The 21,307-nt window shown below is 43.3% G+C and overlaps 1 protein-coding gene across 8 annotated transcripts in view; it reads left to right on the top strand.

Moving 5' to 3' along the window:
* The first annotated feature begins 13,484 nt into the window (after positions 1 to 13,484).
* Positions 13,485 to 21,307, top strand: part of NF1 (neurofibromin 1) — a 114,013-nt gene continuing 106,190 nt past the window's right edge. For 2 of the 8 annotated variants that reach the window (XM_080374171.1, XM_080374172.1), the window contains exon 1: positions 13,489 to 20,570. In XM_080374171.1, the coding sequence (XP_080230297.1) occupies positions 20,511 to 20,570 (60 nt within the window). In that variant the 5' untranslated portion in view covers positions 13,489 to 20,510. Of the gene's footprint in view, positions 20,571 to 21,307 lie in introns of all 8 variants that reach the window. The other 6 variants (XM_080374175.1, XM_080374173.1, XM_080374174.1 and 3 more) reach the window with 6 other exon arrangements.

Below are 21,307 nucleotides of genomic sequence, written 5' to 3'. Positions count from 1 at the left end.
TCATAGCTGAGATGACTCACTTTGTAAGATTTCTCCTGAGGGTTTGAGCCTCACATACAGCCAGAATAAGGTTGGGTTGTTTGCTTACCTTGGAAGGGAGGCTGTTACAGCCAGGGAAAGATAGCAGTCAAGTTACACAGCTTTGCAGGAGTGTTACCACGCTGCTGGCTTTCTTGCTAGTGGGTTTTTTTTTGGTGTGTGTGGGTTTTTTTTTCTTAAGAAACAAAGTATTTGGCAATTTATTATTTCTCTAGGTCTCTGTATTTTTGTAAGTATGGCTCCATTAGTTGGTCAAAGTTTCTTCCTCACCATGCTTTCTGCCCATTAGTGAAATAGATCTGAGGGCCAGAAGAGATGATGTCTCCTTTAGTCTGGTCTTTGTATAACAGAGGACTATAATTCAATTTATTTTAACTCACCTTCAAACAGTGAGGATTTCCAGCAGTTACACTGTTGTTCAGCCTTTACCAAACTGGAATCCAAATGCCAATCTTTGAGCTTCCCAGTCCATGTTTGCAAGTTTATTAGAAATCGCTTGGTGTCACAGGCTGCCCTGGAGACATTACTAGCACCTTCTCTTTTTGTGCCTGGCTGGAAGGGCTGTTGTTTTGCATCTGAAGCCAGAGTAGCAGAGGTGGAATGCTGGGCTCTGTCTGCAAGCTACCAGCTCAACCATTCTGGTTGGTAAAATGTATCTTTCTAAGATTCAGTCAAAACTTGAGGATATAAAGAATCCACACTTCCCTTTCTCAGCACCCTTGTCATGTTTATTTTCCTTGTAAGCAAACCAGGCTGAATGATTTTTCAGATTATTTTTACTGTTCTTCACTGGTGAGGCATAGCTGTGGAGTCAAGGGTGGCACCAGGCTGCATACCCCACACAGTCACACACTGCAAGGGCCTGCAAGGCTGCACAAATGACTCAAGGCTGATTTATGTGTTTTCCATTATATTCCTTTCTGGATGCAGCTGCCAAGTCTGCACAGTGCTGTTCAGCTGGGAAGCTAATAAACTCAGTGCCATCTTTCTGCATCAAGACTTTACACACTGCAATAAGCTCTTAAAAATGAAAGGACTTTTGTTGTCTGCCTGTCTTGGAAATGCTTTCCAAGATCCAGGTTACAGAGCTTTTCCCCAGGCTGCTGAAGCACCAGGATCTGCTTATTTCACATTCTTGTATTCTAACATGGTGAATCTAATTATACCCATTAAATTTCTTTTTTATTCTCTGATTTTTCTAAACTGATCTGTGATTGTATGTTTCTTAATCAGCTTTGTTGAAGACTTTTTGACTCAGTCAGTCTTTAGACTGGACTAGGAAAGCAATCTGAAATTAGTGCATATCCCAAATGTGGGAGTATGCTGCTTTTATAGAAATTGGGTTTGGTGCTGTTTTCTCTTTGTATCCTTTTGTAACATTATCTGGGGTTTGTAAAATGAGCCTAGGTGTTTGTGTCATGCATTTCCTGTCTTCTAGCTATTTGCAAGACTCTCAGCAGTGTGCTTGCTGCGCTTCATTTCCATTGCTATGGCTTCCTGCTGGAAGGCTTCCACCACTGAAAGGCTCTTCATTCTGGTTTATGAATGCTAGTACAGATCAGCAGTGAATTTAGACCACAGTTTCTGTCCAAGTTCTGCTTATTGTGCAAATTCCCATTCATCTTGTGGAAGACACCCCAACAAGCTTATTCTTTTCAGAAACTACCAAAGCTATTGGTTTCTGTTAGTTGTGGTTGTTTGGGTTGTACAGGCAGACTTCTGGAAGTTAGATCAGCACAGTAAGTGTAAACTACATAGCAAAGTACCAGAAAAGCCCAATTACTTTTTCAGGCCCACAAGTTACATTCCCCCTCTTCACAGGTGTCATTCTATAAAGCATTCCTGACAAATGATAGGTAAGAGGACAGTTAAGGGCAGTCACACTAAGACCAAGGCAGCTGAACTGTGCAACAGTGCATGCTTCTTGCTGGTCTGGCTTTCATTAAAAATTACACTATTTATAGTCTATACTTAATAATTCACAAGCTCCTGTTTGTTTTGAGTAGCATCCTTGGGATGGAGAAAGTTCAGCATGAGTTTGTGGAAGCAAAAGAGAAGGTGAAATGGAAAAGCAGAATGAAAGAAAGAAAGAGGGCAAAGAAGGTTGAAAAGGGGATTGCAGTGAAAAGAATTATGACCAGCAGAGAAGTTAGAGAAGAAAGTGCTCTCAGAGTCCCAAAACAGATTAGCTGCCGTTATTGCCACAGTGCACACTGGAAAACTCAGCATCAACTGACTAGTGATTCCAGGGGCCTGGGGAAGCAGTGAAAGCCTGAACTTTTTCCCTTGAGAAGCTGGGTAGGTGTAGCCCTGACAGATGTTGCTGGGAACTGCGTCTGCCAGCTGCTATCTTGACAGAAGGGTTACCCTATAGGTACAGACCTACACTGAGGGAATTGCTGTCTATTCCACATGACTTTCCGTTTCACCTTTCTTGCAGTGATTGTCACTGCCGGGTCCCATCTCTGTCCTTGGCAGAGTACCGGAGCCAGGACTCTAATGTGCTTTTACATGGCTGTGAGAGTAAGGTGCCTTGTGCTCAGCATGTGCAGGCCTCAGTGGTAATTGTCCTTAAGAGGAAAAAATGTAAAGAACGATGGATTATTGACTTATGAGAGAATGTAACAAAAGTACAAAGGTCGGACTCCAACAAAAAGATATTTTCAAAAGCACTGAGAGTTGTGTGCTCAGGGCTTACTGAATTACTATGGGAATTGGGCAAAAAAATCCTTTTTCTCTTTGAAAATCTTTAGGCCAAAATAGTAGGTTAATGGACTTTCCAAGCAGTGATCAAATAGCACTAAAGTTCAACAGGGATGGAGGTGGTCCAAGTGACAGCCCCACAAGTTGAAGGGTTAAAAAACTTGACATAAATATAAAGCAACAACCCAGCCCTGCAAGAAACTCTTAAGAGTGTGTGAGACCTTGTGTACTAGGCTTTGCAGTTTCATATATTGTAAATATTTTTGTTAAAACCCTAAGCAGTGTTTGCCCCTCTCAGTCTCTCCCTGACACTCTCGTTACAGCGTATTCCTTGCTGTGAAATGCTGCTGTGACTGGGACAGTTTCAGCTGTTACTTCATTTCATGTACATGTTGTTATTTGCCTGGTGACTAGAGTAATATTGGCACAGTTTAGCTGCTTAGTGTGGGACTTATGGCCCTCAAGAATTTACAGTCTAAATAGACAAGACAAGCAATGATTGCGAGGGGAAGCAGGGAGACGAGGCCACTTTCTCAGGGTCATCATGGAGCAGCCAGGAGCACAGTCATCTGATTTTCCCACAGGCACCTCATGCACTAGATGAGACTGCCTCCCTTATTGGAATTCTGAGCTGTCATTTCTCTGTCCCCTTCTCCCCCATTGCTCTGTAGCTTATTCACCATTGTTTATTGTGAAAAATTAGAATTAGTTTTCTGTAGATGGTCATAAACTGATGCATGTCTGGTACCTAAGGGATTAATCTGTAAAGGTCTGCTCAAAGAGTATGCTGTGGAAAAGTTGCCCAGATGGGCTATCGGAGAGAGACTACAGTAACTTTTCCTCTGCATTCTTTTGGTCTCTTTGGGATTTTATAACTTCTTGGACCACATCTTTGGGTATAATAAATAGAGCACATGGCTTAGTGTGTGTGGTGAATTCAGCGCTGTCATGGGTGAGTAGCTGCACTGGAATAAGGGAGACAGAGGCTTGGGTTTATTCCTTTTAGGTACAAAACCATTCCTTCTTTTTAAGTTAGCCATGGGTGCCTTGTAAGGGAGCTGCTTTCAGAAAGAGCTGTGCTAAATTTACCTGCTGAAGTTACAAGAGCTGTTATCTCAGATGGCTGAAGGTCAAGCTGAGTTTTGAACTTGAACTGCTCTAAACAAGGATAGTAGAAAAGGGTCCCTGTATTACAGAAAAAGCAAGTTACCCTTGCTTGAGTTCACATTACCCACACCCTAATGCATAATATCAAATGTCACTGACTGCTACCACACACCTATTCAATTTCTTCTTTTTAAAATCCTTTCTAAAACATGCTAGTTTTATGTGTTTCTCTTCAGCCTGTTTTCTCTGAACTCAGCTGCCAAAAACTTCAATTTGTTTGAAGGCGTTCAGGCTCCTTGCAGGAGGAGCGTGATGCCTAGCGGGCACAGACCCTCAGTCTGCAGTGTTTCCACATGATTTGAAATGACACTTTCCCACTGTGCAGTGAAAAATGTTACTGAGCTGTTTTGTATTCTTTTGGCTTCAATTACCTCACTCTGGTCTATAATTATATCTGATTATTTACAATGGTGCAAAACATCACGTCTCTCATTATAACCAGGGTTAAAGAAGTTCTCATCAGGTCATTAAAATCAGAGAGCATAAGGTGGCCTCGTGGCTAAAGCATGGGATGCAGAATCAGAAGCACTAGCTTCTCTTCCTGACTTTGCTACCTGCTTCCTATGTGAATTTGGATAAGTCATTAAGCCCAGATTTAAACCAAACCTAAATACAATTAACTCATTTCAGAAATGGTAATATTGTTCTCTGAGCCAGAGATGCTAAGTCTTGTGAGAACTACAAAATACTGCAGTTGAATACTGAATCATTTTGTGGATCAGTTTCTTTTCTACCCTGTAGATGCAGAAGCCTCCTACATCCAAGGAAAATGTACCATGAGGGAATGATATAAACTGAGGCAGAGGTGTTAAACAATAGAAAATCAGGCCTGGTGACATACTGGTATTCATGCAGGGTGAGGACAGGGACAATGTCCTTCAGCAGTCAGTATGTGCCATTTGACTCAATGCAGAGACACTCCTCAACGCAAATTCCTGCCAGTGCTTGGTAGGGTTTGAGCAAAGGTCCAGTCCTGGCCTGCTTCCTGTTGAAAGCACATAAAAGAAATTCAAAGCTTCAGCATAGGCCTCTTCTCTCCTGCCATCTCCTCCCACCACAAAGCAGCACAGGCAGGCAGCCCAAAAGCTGTTTGAGAGATGATGCCTCTTGTGCCCTTTGCCAGCACAGCTGCAGACTCCCAGGCAGATGTGGCTTAGGCATTTTTTGGCTGCCAAGAGCTATACTTCAGTCCCCTCTGGTTTTTGTTCGTTTTGCAAACTTGCTCCCCTTCCTTCCCCAAGATGCCAGATTCCTAATTTGACTTTCATCTTCAGGACACCAAGGTCTGACTGGCAGGGCTGATCAAACAGCTCTCAGCACAGCAGTGCTGTCAGATGAGAGAGACCCACCTTGTGAGAAGACTCATTTCACTTTGATACTGAGGAAGAGGATCTACCCAGCTGATGTTCTGGTCTACAACCAGCCCTGTCTGCCCAATTTAGAACAGCTTTCTTGGACAGCTTATTCTTCTGTCCTGCTTTTTGTTCCCTGTTCCTGATAAGTACAGTGCAGTTACATATTTCACCCAGAGCCTGCCGAAGAGGAGAAACTGGGGAAGAGGCCCTGGGCAGGCAGGCAAGGCAAGGTGATGAGGAAGCAGAGTATGTCTCTGCAGCCCTCACTTCAGCACTTGCTTGTGCTTGGGATCGACTCTGAGGCAGAGCCTGTTCTTGTCCTGGGTGCTCAGCAGCATGCACTATCCTGAAGGGAAAACACCCCAGAGTATTTGGTACAGACAAGCTAGAAGAGCTGAACATCCCAGCAGGTAACAAGCTGCACCTTTCAAAGCAAAAGTGCTGCCTCTGCAAAGTGCTAAGGAGATGTGTACTCTCTTCTGCCCAGTGTGACCACCCCTTAGTCAAAAAGGGCTGGGATTGGGAAGCAGATGTGAGACCAGAGGAATGTCGAAGCAGTCACATAACAAGTCAGAACAAGGGCTATGTCCTGGCCAGCTCTGAGTGTAACAGACAGCAGGATAGCAGAGAATATGCTGAATCGTTCCAGACCCATACACTTTTGTGTAAATATGAAATAACTTTTTTTAAAAAAATTATCTAACCCAAGGCAGAAACATAGTTATTTATGTTAACCTAGGATGCAGTTAGTAATAAACAGCTCAACGAGTTTACAGGATGAAGAATATTTTTTGCTTGTAATGAAATCTGTGTTTTGACATTGGACTAGCAGGAATATGCAAACAGGGAAAATCAATTGCATGAAGGGTGTCATTGTAAATTTCAATAAATTGCCTGTAAATTCAATTGATAGAAAAGCAAGCTGAGTTTAATAGCAAAAATTAAAGGGATAGACTACCTACATTCTGTAAAGCAGATCAATAAAATAACAAGAACAGAAAAAGTTAGCATGTTGGGTAATTACACGGTTGTATCTGACAGCTTCTGCCTGGAAACAGACGGGGCTGCATTCCTGCTGTGGCCAAGTTGGGAAAGAGCAGGTTGCTTATAGATAAAGAGTGTTTGCTTACAGATCAGAGATGGGCATGAGCTGATGTGGAACTGAGCCTGAAAATATTTAGGTGGCTTGTATCCACGCCTGTTGCTACAGGGAACATATGCAGAGGGCTACAGAGAAGGTGAAGAATTTGAGAGAAATGGAGGTTCTTTGAAGCTGGAGGTTGGACGAGATAATTTCTTAAGATCTCTTCTAGCACCCATTTTTGATGGGTTGTAAAAATGTTGGAAATAGGTGTAAGAGGGAGGGGAGAAAATGGGAACTCGCTTATTCATAATGCAGCCTTTTTGTGTTACACTGGGAATGTGTGCCTATGTTTGCCCAGTGTATACAGAGTAAGACTGGTGTAAAGAAGTTTTAATGTCAATATTAGAATATGAACGTGAATAAATAATAGTGTAAAGTCAGATCTTAAGGCAAACAAAAGTAATGCCCTAAGACCAAATTTCTTTATTAGGAAACATGTATACCTCTCATTGCTTTTAGGAAAATCCCCATAAACACAACTGAAGCTCAGAAGGCAGAATTTCTCCAGGCAGGCATATTCAGAATAAAATACAGGTGGAGTTAGTAAAAGTAACTAGTGACGTTGGAGTAAAAGTGAGTATTCTCGGTTGTATTACTGACTCAGAACTCACATTTCTTGTAGACATTTATAATCCTGAGCCAAAGCATGTCAGGAGAAGAAGAAAAAACAGGTTAGGGGAATAGGAATTGGGCAAGATTAGAAAACCAAGTTTTTGTGTAAAAACTGGCAATGATTTGGGAGAGTTTATTACCAAACATGACCCTGGTATCTCATTGTAACTTTTTTGCAAGAGATTTTTACTCATTCTCACAGTAGCAGGAATGTCCAGCAGCACAATCTCTCAGTGTCTTTGCAGTCTGAAGAGAAAACCATAAGGGAAGGTACACAAAAGAACTGGGGTAACATTTAAAAGCTGGAGAAATGGAACAGCTGATGACAAAAAGGAAGGAAGGAGACATAAGCAGCAAAGACTTCAAGCAAGTGAGCAAAGATCCATTAGTAACCAGAGGTAGAAATAGTGTTTAGAAAACATTTAGGAAAGGTTTATCTAGTTCCTTTCATCGGAATGGGTTAGCAAAGCTTCCTTCTCACTGTATGTTTTATCCTGTCTTTCAAACATTGCACTCTGCAGGCTACCTAAAGAGCTAGAAAAAGGTCAATATGTGGTAACAACCACATCTAGAGACACACAGTAATATAGTTTTAAGAAAAGCTAGCCATGTTGCACCTTTCAGCAATGTCATCTTCAGTTCTGGCTTCCCTACAAGATCTCTGTTTGCTTTATCCGAATTTCTGTAATATGGCAGTTGAGCAATGCTGTTTGACAGCTTAGCTAGGCCTGTGCAAATCCGAGTGCTAGTCTGCAGACAGCTTTCTGTGATTGTAAGTAAAACGATCTGGGAAGCAGACATAGCTAAAACAGTGCAGACTCACAGGCAGGGCTGTAGTCATGTAAAAGTACCTTGTGTGAGCGCAGCCCATTGCTCTAAATTAAAGGTATAAGCAATGCAGACACCTTTATCCTGTGTCACTGCCTCCATACTGCAGGCTTTGTTTCATTGTATCTATTTCTAAACAGACCTGGATAAAGAGGCACCAAAACTATGACGTTGTAGTTTGCCTCCTGCAGTACTTTTTCCTCCACTGAAGCGTCATGTCTGGCTCTGTGATCAGCCAGGCAGGGTCACTCCAATGAATCTGATAGCTTTTAAGGGAGGGACCTGCCCTCTGCATTAATATAATTATTTCTGAGATTCTTTCCATGTCTTACTTCCTGAAGGCCTGGCACAGAAATCCGTTTTTGTAATTTGAGTACTGAAGAGTGGCTGGATGTAATTATGTGCTCCATTATTCCAGAAGCCTCTGTAGCATGAAAAGTAAAAGCTGAGTGTTGCCATTAGTACTGAAAATAAACAAGTTGGTACATAATAACTATCTTGCGCAAGCAGTGTAGTGGGCAGTGTGTACACAGATACGACTTCAAGTTTAACTAGGGTCTATTTTGTACTGTTTATACGTTTCCCTAAAAAAAGACTGATGAGATTTTTAGCTATACACTCATCATATCTCTCTTGAAGGCACAGATTGCACAGAAAATGTGTAATAAATAAGCCTTGATAACAGCAATAGGTTCCCCACTAAAGCAAAGAAGGATTCTGGGGGAGCATAATTTACCTTTTGTCAGATGTCATTTTGATGACCATAAACAGGGGGAATGAGATGTACGTGCTCAGACCTTCAGACAGATTGATCGGCTGCAGAGCAAACGTAATTGCGGCTGAACATTTTGTCTCACAGCAGCTGCATGCTGCCTCTTTGGCTCTGTGAATGGTTTGGTCACTGAAGTTTTGAACAGGAAAAAGCTGCTGTTAAATAAAGACACAGGAAAGAAAGAGTATGCTTGTAAGGCCTGAAATTCAAACCTATATCCAGACATGAACAGGAAGTACATATCCTAACTCAGTAACACACTGTACATTAAAAATATGCATTGTAGAATTTGGCTATAAATTCTGCTTTTCGGTCAGACTTCCTGTGCTATGACGGTAATAACGCTTTGTACTCCTGCAAACAGAAAATTATTACATTAAAGATTTAAGGCTTACAGTGGTTTTGACTACTGGTTATTATTAGCATTGTTTTATAGATGAATGAATAAATTCAGACTGAAGATCAAGGATCCACCCAAGTTCGTATGGAATAGTCTATAGATGAACTAAAACTCCTCCAGAGCCAGAGTCCAGTACTTCAGCCTAGGGACTGTCCTTTTATCCTTATTGAGGCTGATGTCAGGAGCTTCGCACGCAGGGTGCTATGTTATGTGTGTTCTGGATACTCTCAGTAGATCTCCTTAGTGGATGCTTCACTTTAGGCCAGAATCTGCTTGCAAGGCATGCTGCTGTAGCAAAAAGCACTTGTGAGACTGTGACTCTCCCATGAAGGCAGCAAACATCAGTAACATTCCTGCAAAAAAGCCTTTCATGGCAGCAGCTGTAAGCAGCAGTGCTTCATATTGTTGATCAGGGTAATGTAGATGGAAAGGAACTCTGTTTCCTCTCTCTTCTTTGCTAATGCCCAAGTTTCTGAAAGCTAGGTTGGCTCCTGGCCCTCCTGCTTGGTGGGGACAGGGAGGATTGGCAGCGGCTCTTCTGGGAGGTGGCCTGTCAGGGCAGCCACCATCATCTCCCCAGGTCTTCCTTTCTCAGCAGAGACCTTTCTGTTGACTGCATGGGTACCTGGTTAGTCAGGCAAAACCTGTGTTATGTGATGTGCCCGGCGTCACTCAAGAAATGACAAAGCACCAGATCCATCCTGCTAAGAACCAGTGTTTTAATCACAAGGCTTTCCTGTCTCTCCCCTGATGTAAATATATGGGAATTTTAAAGAAAACCAATCAGTTCACTGCCCTTGCAGAGGTGCAAGAGGAGAGGACAAGGGTCATATGCTGCTGCTTCACTGGAAACAGAAACCAGGGCTTCAGGTGATCAGTTTGTCCCGCAGCTGGTGTGACAGAATTGATGCAGAACATAATGCGATGGCATCATGTGATAGTGCCTTGTCAGGCGTCGATGCAACATCATATATATAAACATCCTGTGACACCAAACATGGTTTATAGTGCAATTAGAAGGCTGATAACAGAGTTTGTAGGAGTACACGAGGCAGTGTTGTCAAGTAATATGGCAATATGAGGGTAGATCTTATTGATATAGTACCTTCCATTGCTACAGTAGTAAATAAAAAAATGGCTAAACTCACTTTTTGTTGCTATAGTGTCCAAATCAGAAGCTACTACTCAGTGTTTATCCTTATGCTGCTAAGCTTCAAGCCTACATTCTTCTAGAGACAATCCACATGTTCTTTGAGGACCTGGTGAAGGGAGAGTTTTCCAGCAAGAAAGGCACTGATCTGGGAGCCTGGAGTCTGACGTACTCATGACTGTGTTACTGACTTGCTGCATGACTACTGAGTCACTCATACCAGCTTTCTGTGCTTCTCTTTGCCCTCTTGACTTTTGCCTGTTTCATCTTTTAAGGTTGCAAGGAAGGGATTTCTTTTTAATCTGTATTTGTACAGCACCTAATATAAAGGGATCTAGGTTTCAGTGGGAGTCCTTACAAGCTACTGCAATGCAAACAGCATGCTGTATAGTACCAAGCTGTGTTACACAACTTCAGTGTAAGGGTGATAAAGCCACCACGTGGAGGCTGGGCCAACTTACTCATGCTCAATTTATGTCTGTGCAGCTTCTAATCTTTAAACTGCAATTAGAATCTGTTCCATGCTAGTGTGATAAAACCTTCTATCTCACAAGACAGCTCAATCAGTGCCCTTTTGGTCTATATTTGAAGGTTGTACTACCATGACTGTGTCAAGAAAGGGTGTAATATTTTTTTTGAACTTAGATCAATGTGCCAGTGAAAGTTCTGATAAAGCTACAGCTACACAGCTGTAAAAGTGCACAGGACTGCATAACATTTTTGCTTTTCAGAATATAAACAGACTTTTATAGCAGTGTAACTATTTCTGTGTATGGAAGGAAAAGATGAATTGACCACTTCAATTCTGCCAGTCTAACATAGCAAAGTATTTTAAGTGCAACTCCATTATAGGATTAAGCTGGGGGAAGCTCATGTGCTGCACAGGTGTAACCTTTTCTTTTTCTTCTTTCTTACTGAGCTAGGAAGTATTTTTCCCTCTTGCCTTCTCTCTCCTTTCTTTTGGAGCTGGCTTTTCCTGTCATACTACATACTCTCAAAAGAGCTTGGCATTTTTCCCTGCCCTTTGCAGCTTTGGAATGCTTTCTTCCTGTTTCTTAATCCCTGTTAGGACAGCAAGTAAGGCAGAGGTGATGTCTTTGTTACACTGCTGCTATTAAGACACATGATGATATGGAGGAAGTATGTGGACCTGCAGTTCTGCAAGATTACACTGATAATGAAAAAAAGATTACAAAAATGCAAAATGGGTTAATGAGTGCCCAGATCCTTAAAGGGTCAGGTTCAAGTTTAGGGCAACAATAGCTACTAGTGGCTAGCAGTTTGATTATCCAACATTTTCACTGCCCATGTGCACAGATAATAATAATTAAAAAAAAGTCTGGACCTATGTTTGGATATCAGCTGAAAGTTCACCAGGAAAGTGCAAATGTAATCATGACACATGACACATGTTCACCTGACAAGAGGCAGCACAGCACTGGGTATGCTGTTGCTTTAAGGATTAAAAATAATTCAGTGCTTACTGTTCTCAGAAACAAGAAACGCTCCTTGACATGTCCAACAGATCCTTCCTAGTACTCTTTTTCTTTGTGGCTTTTTCTATAGAAAAGGAAAGATGGTAGAAGGTGATACCGTAGGCATCTGCGTTGCTTCCTAGAGCTTATGTAAAACTTTACTATGAGGTAGCAGGCAGGCAGCTGATTATTACTTTAGACTGAGGTCTTGACATTAGTACCAGTCAGGTCACAATTTGCCATTGATAAAAGCATTGTGCAGTGCCAAGTATAGCAATGCTTCAGAGACAGTAGCAAAAATAGAACCCCTGGTTGCTTAGCAAGTATCTTTTAATTTAGCAAATACTCATTTATCTATCTATCTATCTATCTATCTATCTATCTATCTATCTATCTAATCTATCAATCACTCAGGTGAAGGATGACCTTCAAGTCTAATTAATTTCCGTGGGGTTAAAATTTACCTTCCTACATTTCTTCTTACAGATTTTCAAATAGTAGTAGTTACTTTTCTGTCCTAGGTAAGTAAGCTTCATTCTCAATTTTCAGCTCTATTTAACAGCAGTTCTAAAACACAGCAACTAAGGACTCCATGCTGTTCAGCATTATTTGGAAGCCCAGCAAACCAGCATGTATTGTATCCGGAGGGCGGTGCCATGTACCATCCGTTCAAACCCATCAATGCCTATCTCAAATAAGCTTTGTTAAAATTTTGTTTTAGAAAAGCTTGTGTGGGCTTAAGCAGCAGTTGAAATTTAGTAGGGCAGCATAAGCTAATAGCATGACTCATTGGAAGGAAATAGAGAAGCAGTTGGTAAAAATTGTTCAGTAACAAAGAACATATTCATAAATTCATACAGGCTAACATAAGGCTTGCAAAAAGGATGCTTAAGAAGCAGAAAACTAAATTCCAGTCTTGAGATTCTCCCAGTTCTTAAAGACTTATCTTTCTATGAGGCACTTATCTTTCCCTCTTTCAGTCCCTCTAATATACCTGATTATTTCAGAAGAGAGAGGAGGAAAAAAAGGCAATCTTTGGTGAATGGGCTGGTCCAGGGGCGTTTCTGCATGCTGCACAAGTATCTGGTTTAGAATAAGTTAAAATAACAGTACAGATACACTAACTGAGAATTTATGTAGATCTTTGCTAAACCTTTGACTCATATCTGTGGAAGTAAATTATATGTTTCTGATACCAGCCATTTTGTCATTAATGAATTGAGCAGGAGTGCGGTATGAATGTTATTGTGTCAGCAGAGCTTAGACATTGGACATTGCAACAAAAGACATACTTTATCAATGTGCTGATGTTATTGAATCCAAATCCTGGCTCTGAGACTATGTGATTATAATCTAAAATGAGCTGATCTAACTGAGGAGTAATTTCACTGAAGTTAGTGGAAATTACACAGGATTTTATATAGTGTCAGGAGAAAAAAAGTATTGGGCCCAGTCTTTTATCTTTTATTATGGAAGTTGAGGGTGGTTTTAATTTCACAGTTCATCTGAGTGGTGGGCTTGTTGTGACTTGTCTGTGACTTGTTGGGTAGGTTTGTTTGGGTGTGAGTGGCCTTTGACACAGCTGATCTCGAGGCATTAGCAAGCTTTACGAAGGCAAGCACTCCAGCAAATATAGTATTATTTCACAAAGAATCTTGCCTGGTGAAATAAGGATAAAGCACTACCCAGAAGGAGCATTGCTTACAGCAGAAACTCTGTGCAGTTTACTCCCTGCAGAATGCAGAGTTGATGGAGACTGTAAGCAAGCTGAAAAGAGAGTGAACGTGTATCATCCAGCACAAAACAGGGAGCTTACATGTTCCCAGGTGGGCCTTAGCAGGTTAGCTGGCTTTGCAACCAAGTGAGCGAGGTGTGCAAGTGTAACAGATTTTGCTTAAAAGCAATCAGACAATAATGCTGACAGATTTAAGAGGGATGATCTTACATGGATACACACATAATAGGAACATGGCTTGCATGAGTCAGTGAGTGAGTTTACTACACATGAAGGAATATCCAGTTTCTGGAAGGGTTGGAAGGGTGCTGCATGCTCTGGCAAGAGCAATGGTCAGAAAAATGCTTTATGTGAGGCCTACCATATCTTACCATCTGCATTCGGGTAATAAGACCTAGTGCATTGCTGCAGAATTCAAAGAATTCAGCTCTAAATGGGAAGGGAGCGTAAGATGTCCTTAGAGATACTCATGAACAACAGAAGAGCCATCAACAGCAAAGGCAAAAGACTGCTGGAAAAAAACAAAACCGGTAAGAAGGAACATGTATCATTTAATGTTTCCTAATGAAACAGAGTCAGGGCCCCAAACAGAAATTCACAGCCTGGAAAACCAAGGCTGCTTTCCCTGGGGAGTAGTTTGCCTAAGCAGCTAAAAGGTCCCAGGCCATAGATACAGTAACAAGAAAGATAACAAATATCCTTGGGCATTACACACAGATGACCATATGCTGTAGCCACCCAAAGCTTTGGCTAGAGGCAGCTGTCCCACATTGCAGTAGCACACAGCAATATGAGGTACAGATAAAGATTAAAAGCATAAAAAACAATTAATCACAGCACAACCAAGAGAAGGAGGTAAAAGTCTGTGTTAGTTATAGTAGCATCCACTATAGGGAGTTAATGGGGAGTTAATCTGCACACAGCTGCGATATTCTTGATTTGTAATAAAGGAGAAAAACAATACTGAAGTGTTTCAGTGCCCTTAGGAAGTAAAGTACAATCACTTCACCTGGAAGACTGAATCTAATGAAAACACCTTACAGTGAGAGAGCACAGGAGGTTCATGACTGCCCTGCTGCTCTTAACTCGTTTTTGTCTCTCTTGGTCTCATTCTGGTGACACTCCAGACCTTCAGCTTTCTTTCTGTGACTAAAACTCCTGCCCTTTCTATGAGATGACCCAGAAAAGAAGCCAGAAAATATCAGTCAGTACTAAAGTCACAAGGTCTATCTGGTCTTCCTCTCCTGTGATTTCTCTCCTCTTTTTGACCCCTGTTGTATGATTAATGAGTAAGGGAACAGAATTTCAGGGAGAGGAAATTATAACCTTGAATTATCCTTTGAGGCAATGTGATAATCTAGGCTGAGCTGATTAGTCACCCAGAACAATTAAAATATTGCTTTATAATATTTAAGTAATATTAACCTCTGTTAAATGACTAATATCTGGGAAAGGCATTGCTTGCTAGGGGAAGAAAAGAAGTAGACACAAAATGATCTCATTTGTGTGAAGTTTTTAGAACATAAACACGTAACTGGGAGTGACTGTGATAAAACAAACTTCAACTAGGATTTGGCAAAAAGTTTGTTTATACCTCCAAGGCAAAATGGCAGGCACTAACTTAATATGTCCTTATCCATTTCCAGTGGCATAAGCCTCAGTTTCAGAACATATTCTGTTCCATTAAGTTTCTTTAGAATACCTCAGCTCTTATGACATCTTGATAATGAAGTATTTCTTTGTATCAGATCAGGTATCAGGGATTAAACTCCTGGTGTTTTGTATCCAAATTAAATTCCTACTGGAACAGAAATGTTTGCATTTAGAAACTGATTGTGTGAAATGATGTGCTACAATTTGAATTAACCTTTGTTGATTAGACTTTCCGGGATAAAAGTTCCAGTGTGAATATTTTGTATAGAATCTCTAATTTCCATAAAGCATAATCCATCATTCTGTGATTACTATTAATCTAGTCAGATCATTTGCTTGCTCTGCTCATATTTAACAGACTCTGTTGCAGTCAGGGAGGAATTGGGAAACAGAATACAAAAGAAAATCCATGACTTAATCTTTCAGAAAAAGTTTCTTCGCATTTTGAAACCTACCCAGGACATGTCAGATAAGTCATTAAGATACATGCCATGGAAAGAATGCGAAACCATCACTCGTTTATGAAACAAAAAGAAATTCGGACTATTTTCCTCTGCGCTCGTTAGGTCAAACTTCAGGGATTTTAGTGGCTTCTAATGCCCTCTAATGGACAAATCTGTCGGAGCAATGTCCTCTTGGAGGCCGTGTAAAAGGGGTGAAACAATCGAGCATCTCAATAGAGAAAGAGCTGTAGCCCTGCCAGTGAGGCTGCACAGCTTTCATTGGGAGCCTGCCAGCTAGATTAAAACCCATGTTTTAGGAGTTTGTAGCTTAGAAATATTAAGTCACCTCTTACCAAAAACTTGGCAGATCCTTTCCTTCCTCTCTTCCTTCCTCATTCACTTAAGTTTGTTTGTCTAGCTTCATTTAAGAATGGTAGGAAAATATTTTTGACACTGATTCCAGTTTTGGCACAGTTCCTCTAGAATGATACCCTATCCATCAGGAGTTGAAATCAAACATGTGCCTTACAGAGGAATGCCTCCATAAGTGATGGTAGGTTTCTGGACCAAAGCTGATAAATAAAAATTAAGAAGTATCACTTACCGTATTTGAGCCACTGCTGGAGTGTTTGACAGATGCTGGTGAAAATGAGAAAGTGGGACAGGAGGAATGAGGAGAAGAAATTAAAGTATGAAACAGAGGCTTCAGTGAGTAGGAGGGGAAAAAAGGATAGGTTAATGAATAAATAACTTGAGTTGAAAATACAAAGTAGAGAAAAGCAGAAGCTAAAGATGTGGGAGGTGAAAAAAAATCCATATTCTCTGGCAAAAGGCCAAGAGAAGTGTCACCTCTAAGAGCTACTTCAGGCGTAATAAAAAGAATTCCAGGCCTCTGGATTAAATTGTGGGTGATACCTAGGAATTAACTGAATCTTAAAGGGTAAAACACAGCAGAAAGAAAGGAAATGCTTAAGGGCTTCTAGCTTTAAAGGGAATTTTTCTGGAAGTTAAACAATGCTATCTGATGACACACGATCAACACCTTTACTCTGGAGTACAGGACAAAGCAAGTAAGTTGAGAATTAGTGGGGATTTTACTACAGATCTGGCCAGGTCATTTTCTCCTTGTTCCTCAACTTGCTCCTCTGGTTCCCCATCCTCTTATTCAGGCAAAAAGCAGAAGTGCCAGAATACCTCCAAGAGATTCAAGTGGCATTTTTTGGCATGATTTGAAACATCAGTGTCTGGAAATTTCATGAGGGGAATTGTTCCCACAAAGATATATTTCCAACGCGTACTTCTAGTGGCTTGGCTGTTCACGTTTTAGTAGTTCTAAGCCTATGCTAAGAGGGAGTAGAGACACAGTAGGGACTTCCCTCTTATGTGTGACTCCCACCACTAGTGCCACTTCTGACAGCCACAATAGGAAATTTTTAGTGATGAAAAACCATTGGCATTCATGCTAAAGCCTGACAAGACTTTCTGAATGCCTTAGGCTGTAATTTTTTACTTTACTTTACATGTAACCTTAGGGAAGTGTACTAAGAAGCTCTTGCTAAAGTGTCTTTAAAAATTCCACCAAAATGACCAAGAAGCACAAGATTGTCAAGTGCTGCTAAAGAAATTGTACCACAACTCAGAAGTTATCTGGAGCTAGGGAATTTGGAATGATTTATCTTCAAAAAGTATCTAACTAGCAGTTATAAACCATCATGTGTCTGCCTGTTGGAGGACAAAATGATGTGTGTTTTCATGAATCCTACAGACATGGTCTAGGACAGAAATTAGAGATACTGTGGGTTTTTCTAGGACAGCAGATCACTTCTAGGATAGTGGGTCTCAGGGCACCTTGCGCTGAACCTAGGAAGGAGACAATTAAAAGGAAGCAGAGAATGCTGGGAAAGAACGATCTTGACCAAATACTGGCTGGAATTTCCCAAAGAGTTTGGAGGAAACATTAAGAGAATTTCCAACATCACCATTCAACCTCTAAAGTTTCCCTCCTGTCTAAAATGTAGGAATACTATAGCAACTTGTGTTTGCCTTTAGGGAACGGATTTGCTTTGGGAAAAACACCATGAGAAACAGGAAGAAGCACTGTTTTGTTTAGTAAATTCTGAAGGGAAGAAATAGCCTGTCTCTTTCTACCTAAGTCAGGAGTTCCCAAGAGGGTTCTCTCTCAGCTAATCTTACCACCCCCGATTTCTTTCTGGCTTGTTGAGGCATGTTTTTCATAAGCGTATCAGTAAGCTGAAGCCCATTCCTGCTCCTATGTGAATTATTATTGCTTAGATCTAGGCAGAATGTAGAGATCCCTATGAAGACCATGGCTGTATTGCCTTAAGTGGGTATTTTTCCTGCCTGAGTGCTATAGGATACCGAGGGGTCAAATATATAAACAGTTGAAAGGGGAGATTTGGCAAATTCATGGAGGAAGGGCCCAGTAGAAGCGGTTCTGCCTCCAGCAATCCCAGAACTGCTGTCTGCTGGGAACTGGAAAGGCACGTTGGTGGAGGGAGTGCTCTGCTTGCCCTGCTGCGCTGCAGAGGCTGTAAGCACAGCTGTAGGCTTGCTGGGGGAAATGGGTAACTGTTCCGAGGCATGCCCTATCTCCCATGGGCAAAACGAGCCAACTTAGTTCAAACCAGTGAGGAAGGTGAGGGTGACACGAAGCTTGTTGACTTTGCCTGCACGGGGAGGAGGGGGTGTTGAAGCAGTCCCTCCCCATGGCAGGTGTGACGGGGGGTGGGCAGTGATCCCACCTCCTGCCCAGACCCGCTGGCAGAGAGCGTACCTCTGTCGCCTGAGCAAGGCCTCACTCCGTACAGCTCAGACTGGTTTTAAGGCCGACGTTTCAAACAGCCAGAGCCCTTCCAGACAGAGCTGAGCTGGCCTCAGGTGTTGTAATTTCCAACTGTTTGTCACTGCCCCTCTGCCAAATGCTGCTCCACTTGCTTCCCACCAGCCAAGGGACTGCTTGGAGGAGTTACTGCATATGAGAAGCGATGAGACCTAGCCTTCATAGGTTTTTTTAATCATAAGTTAATAAACAATTTGAGGTAAAATCTTTGCTCCACTGAATCCATTGGGTGTTTTGTGTTCGTTTCTGCTTTTATACTCTCTGTGACAAAGCCTTTCCTGTCAGTCCAGTTTCTGGGTGCGTAGTAGAGCAACCCAGACTGTGATCTCAGGGGACTCCGTGTTGGTCCTGCTCCCAGACACCCTGTACGGGAAAGAAAACCTGTAGGAGCTGGAAGTTTTGGAGAACAGACCCCTAGTCTCATCCCAATTTCCAGAGTTCAAAGTCTGTTCAGGGAGCATGCTGGGGAAGAGTAACAAATGTTTATGAAGTGGTGCGGAGATGCAGCCTGCTCTTTTGCTGATGTGCTTATTGGTGGTGGAGCCTTTCTTTGTGCTCAGACATACAAATATGTTTAGAAAAGGTTCCAGGGACCAGCTTCATTTGCCACCCAATTTGGTTAAGATTTTGATAATTAAGCAAATGTATACACACATCATGTGGTGGATTTGGATTCGGATTTCAAAAAGAGTATATATAACCAGTGCATGAGAAGTCTTTTCTAGAACGTTAGACAACATGTTTTTAAATTTTTTTTTGAAATGTATTAATGCTGACCATTATAATGCACTCTAATGCAAAGGAATCAATAGCCTTTACACCAGAGCTAATTTATTGTACAGAGCAAATGAATAATACAAAATTCAGTGCACTTAACAGTCCAATATTAGACTTCACCATTTGTATAAATCAGAATGCTTTTTGCATTTCCTGATAGTGCCACAAGTTGTACAGACAGAAACCTACTATTTATTCTTCAACCAATTAATTGTTTTTTTTCCTTAGATAAAATATTTGCAATTGATTTTCATCTTTTCATAAAACATCTGCCTCCTCGAGTATTCGCTACAAACCAAGTTCCTGAATTTGTTGCTAGAAGGCAATGGAACTGTTCATACTGTAAATCTGAGTTACAGGAATTTCATTGTTCGTTATTTACAGGGAAGGTTACCCCAAAATACGTTTCATGTTGCTATTGCTTGTAATAATTAGTATGCGCTACGATAATGGCAAGTCTCCAAGTCAAATCAAGGTCCCTGCTGAGCTGAGTAACAGAAAGAAAGTCCATTTTATTCTCCAGTTCTTCACCGTGCATTTGACAACTTTAAATCCTATGTTCAAGAGGTCTTACCTCACATTGCGCCTTTATTTATATTGCCTGAATTTTAACTTGACTTCAGCATGAAAACACATTAATTTGTGCTTACATCTACCCAGGAGGAAAACAAACTAGCATTCCCAAGAAGGAAACTGGAAGTGGATGTTTATTTGTCTTGTTATCCGCATATCCTACTTTTCTGAGTCACAAAAGAGTAAACAATCTGCCGGGTGCTGCATGACTAGGAGGGGGCGAATTTGTGTGCGCTACCTTATGTATTTTTAGTTGTGGCCAGGCTTCCGCAGCGAGGCCTTGAGGCGTAACAGAAGCCATTCAACTGAAACAGATTTATAAATTTTTTTTTTAATTTATTTGAAAGGTCAAATACAGCTATACATTCCGGTGTGTGTACAGTATCAAGACTGTAGATAATGTCTGTCAAGAGCCCACCGCACCCCGGCCGAGGCCTGGCTACCCGGAAGAACCGTGAGCCCCGCCGCCGGCCCCGGCGGAGCAGGGTAGACCACCGGGGGGGCCCGGTGGCCCTGAGGGCGCAGGCGTGAGGGGCGGGGCCGGTCGCACATGCGCAGCGCGGCCCCGCCGCCGCCGCCGCCTGTGTGTGGCGCTGCCCCTGGTGCGGCGGCCGCGGCGGCGCTGCTGCTCGGCGGGAGGGGGCGGCCTTGCGCTCCCGCTTCCGGTGTGGTGTCATGGCGGGCCCTGGGCGCTGATGGCTGCGGGCGGCTGAGGGCCCGGAGCGCGGCAGGGATACGGAGACCCTCCCCTCGCCCGGCGCCTCGCCTGCCGCCCTCCCTGCGGGGATCCGCCCCCCCTCCCTGGCCGGGCAGGCGGGGGGGAGATGGCGGCCCACAAGCCGGTGGAGTGGGTGCAGGCCGTGGTGAACCGCTTCGATGAGCAGGTAGCGGGGGCGGCCGTGAGGAGGGGCGGCGGCGCGGCTGCCCCCGCCGCGCTGGGCCGCGGCCGGCGGAGCGGCAAGGGAGGGCCGGTGCGGGCTGCCGCCGGGGTGAGGGGCTGAGGCGGGCCGGGGGCTGAGGCGCGGGCGGGGAGGGGGCGAGAGGCGAGGGAGGCTGCCCCGCTTCCCGGGGCGGCGGGGGGTGGGGGGAACGCTGCCTCCCGCCTTCCCCCCGCCTCCGGCTTCCCTGTCGGGCCGGGGGGGGACGACCGAGGGCGCCGGGTTCCCCTCAGCGCCCGGCTCGGCGGCGGGTCCCCGCTCGGCCCCGGCCGGGGGGCGGCGGCTGGCTGCGTCCTTTGTGCCGGGCAGGGTGGCTGGGTGGGGCCGGGCGCTGCCGCCGGCCTGGTATCCCCCGCCGGCCAACCTGCTGCTTCCCGGCGCTCTGCAGCGGGGTCCCGCCGCGCTGGGGGGAGGCCTCCCCGGTGCCAGCCTGCGCTGGGGCAGTGGCGGAGCCCTCGGCTCGGTGCAGCGAGCGGGGCGGTGAGATGCCCGGTTCCGCCTCGCCGCTGCTCTCCCACCTCTTCCAAAAGTGTGTTTCCTTTTCGTAGACATTCCTGTGGAATTTACTTCCTCGCTTTGCACCGTCTTGCTCGCCAGAAGGGAGGTAAAGCCCCACGAGTGGGGTTAAGGAGGACTGCGTGGAACTGATGGGGCGATTCTACCTTGTTCCCCATAGTGTAACT

Source organism: Falco punctatus (genome assembly GCF_963210335.1).
Source record: "Falco punctatus genome assembly, chromosome: 1".
In the NCBI taxonomy this organism is placed as follows: domain Eukaryota; kingdom Metazoa; phylum Chordata; class Aves; order Falconiformes; family Falconidae; genus Falco; species Falco punctatus.
The sequence above is the reverse complement of the archived record's forward strand: the minus strand, read 5'-3'. Positions and strand labels throughout refer to the sequence as shown.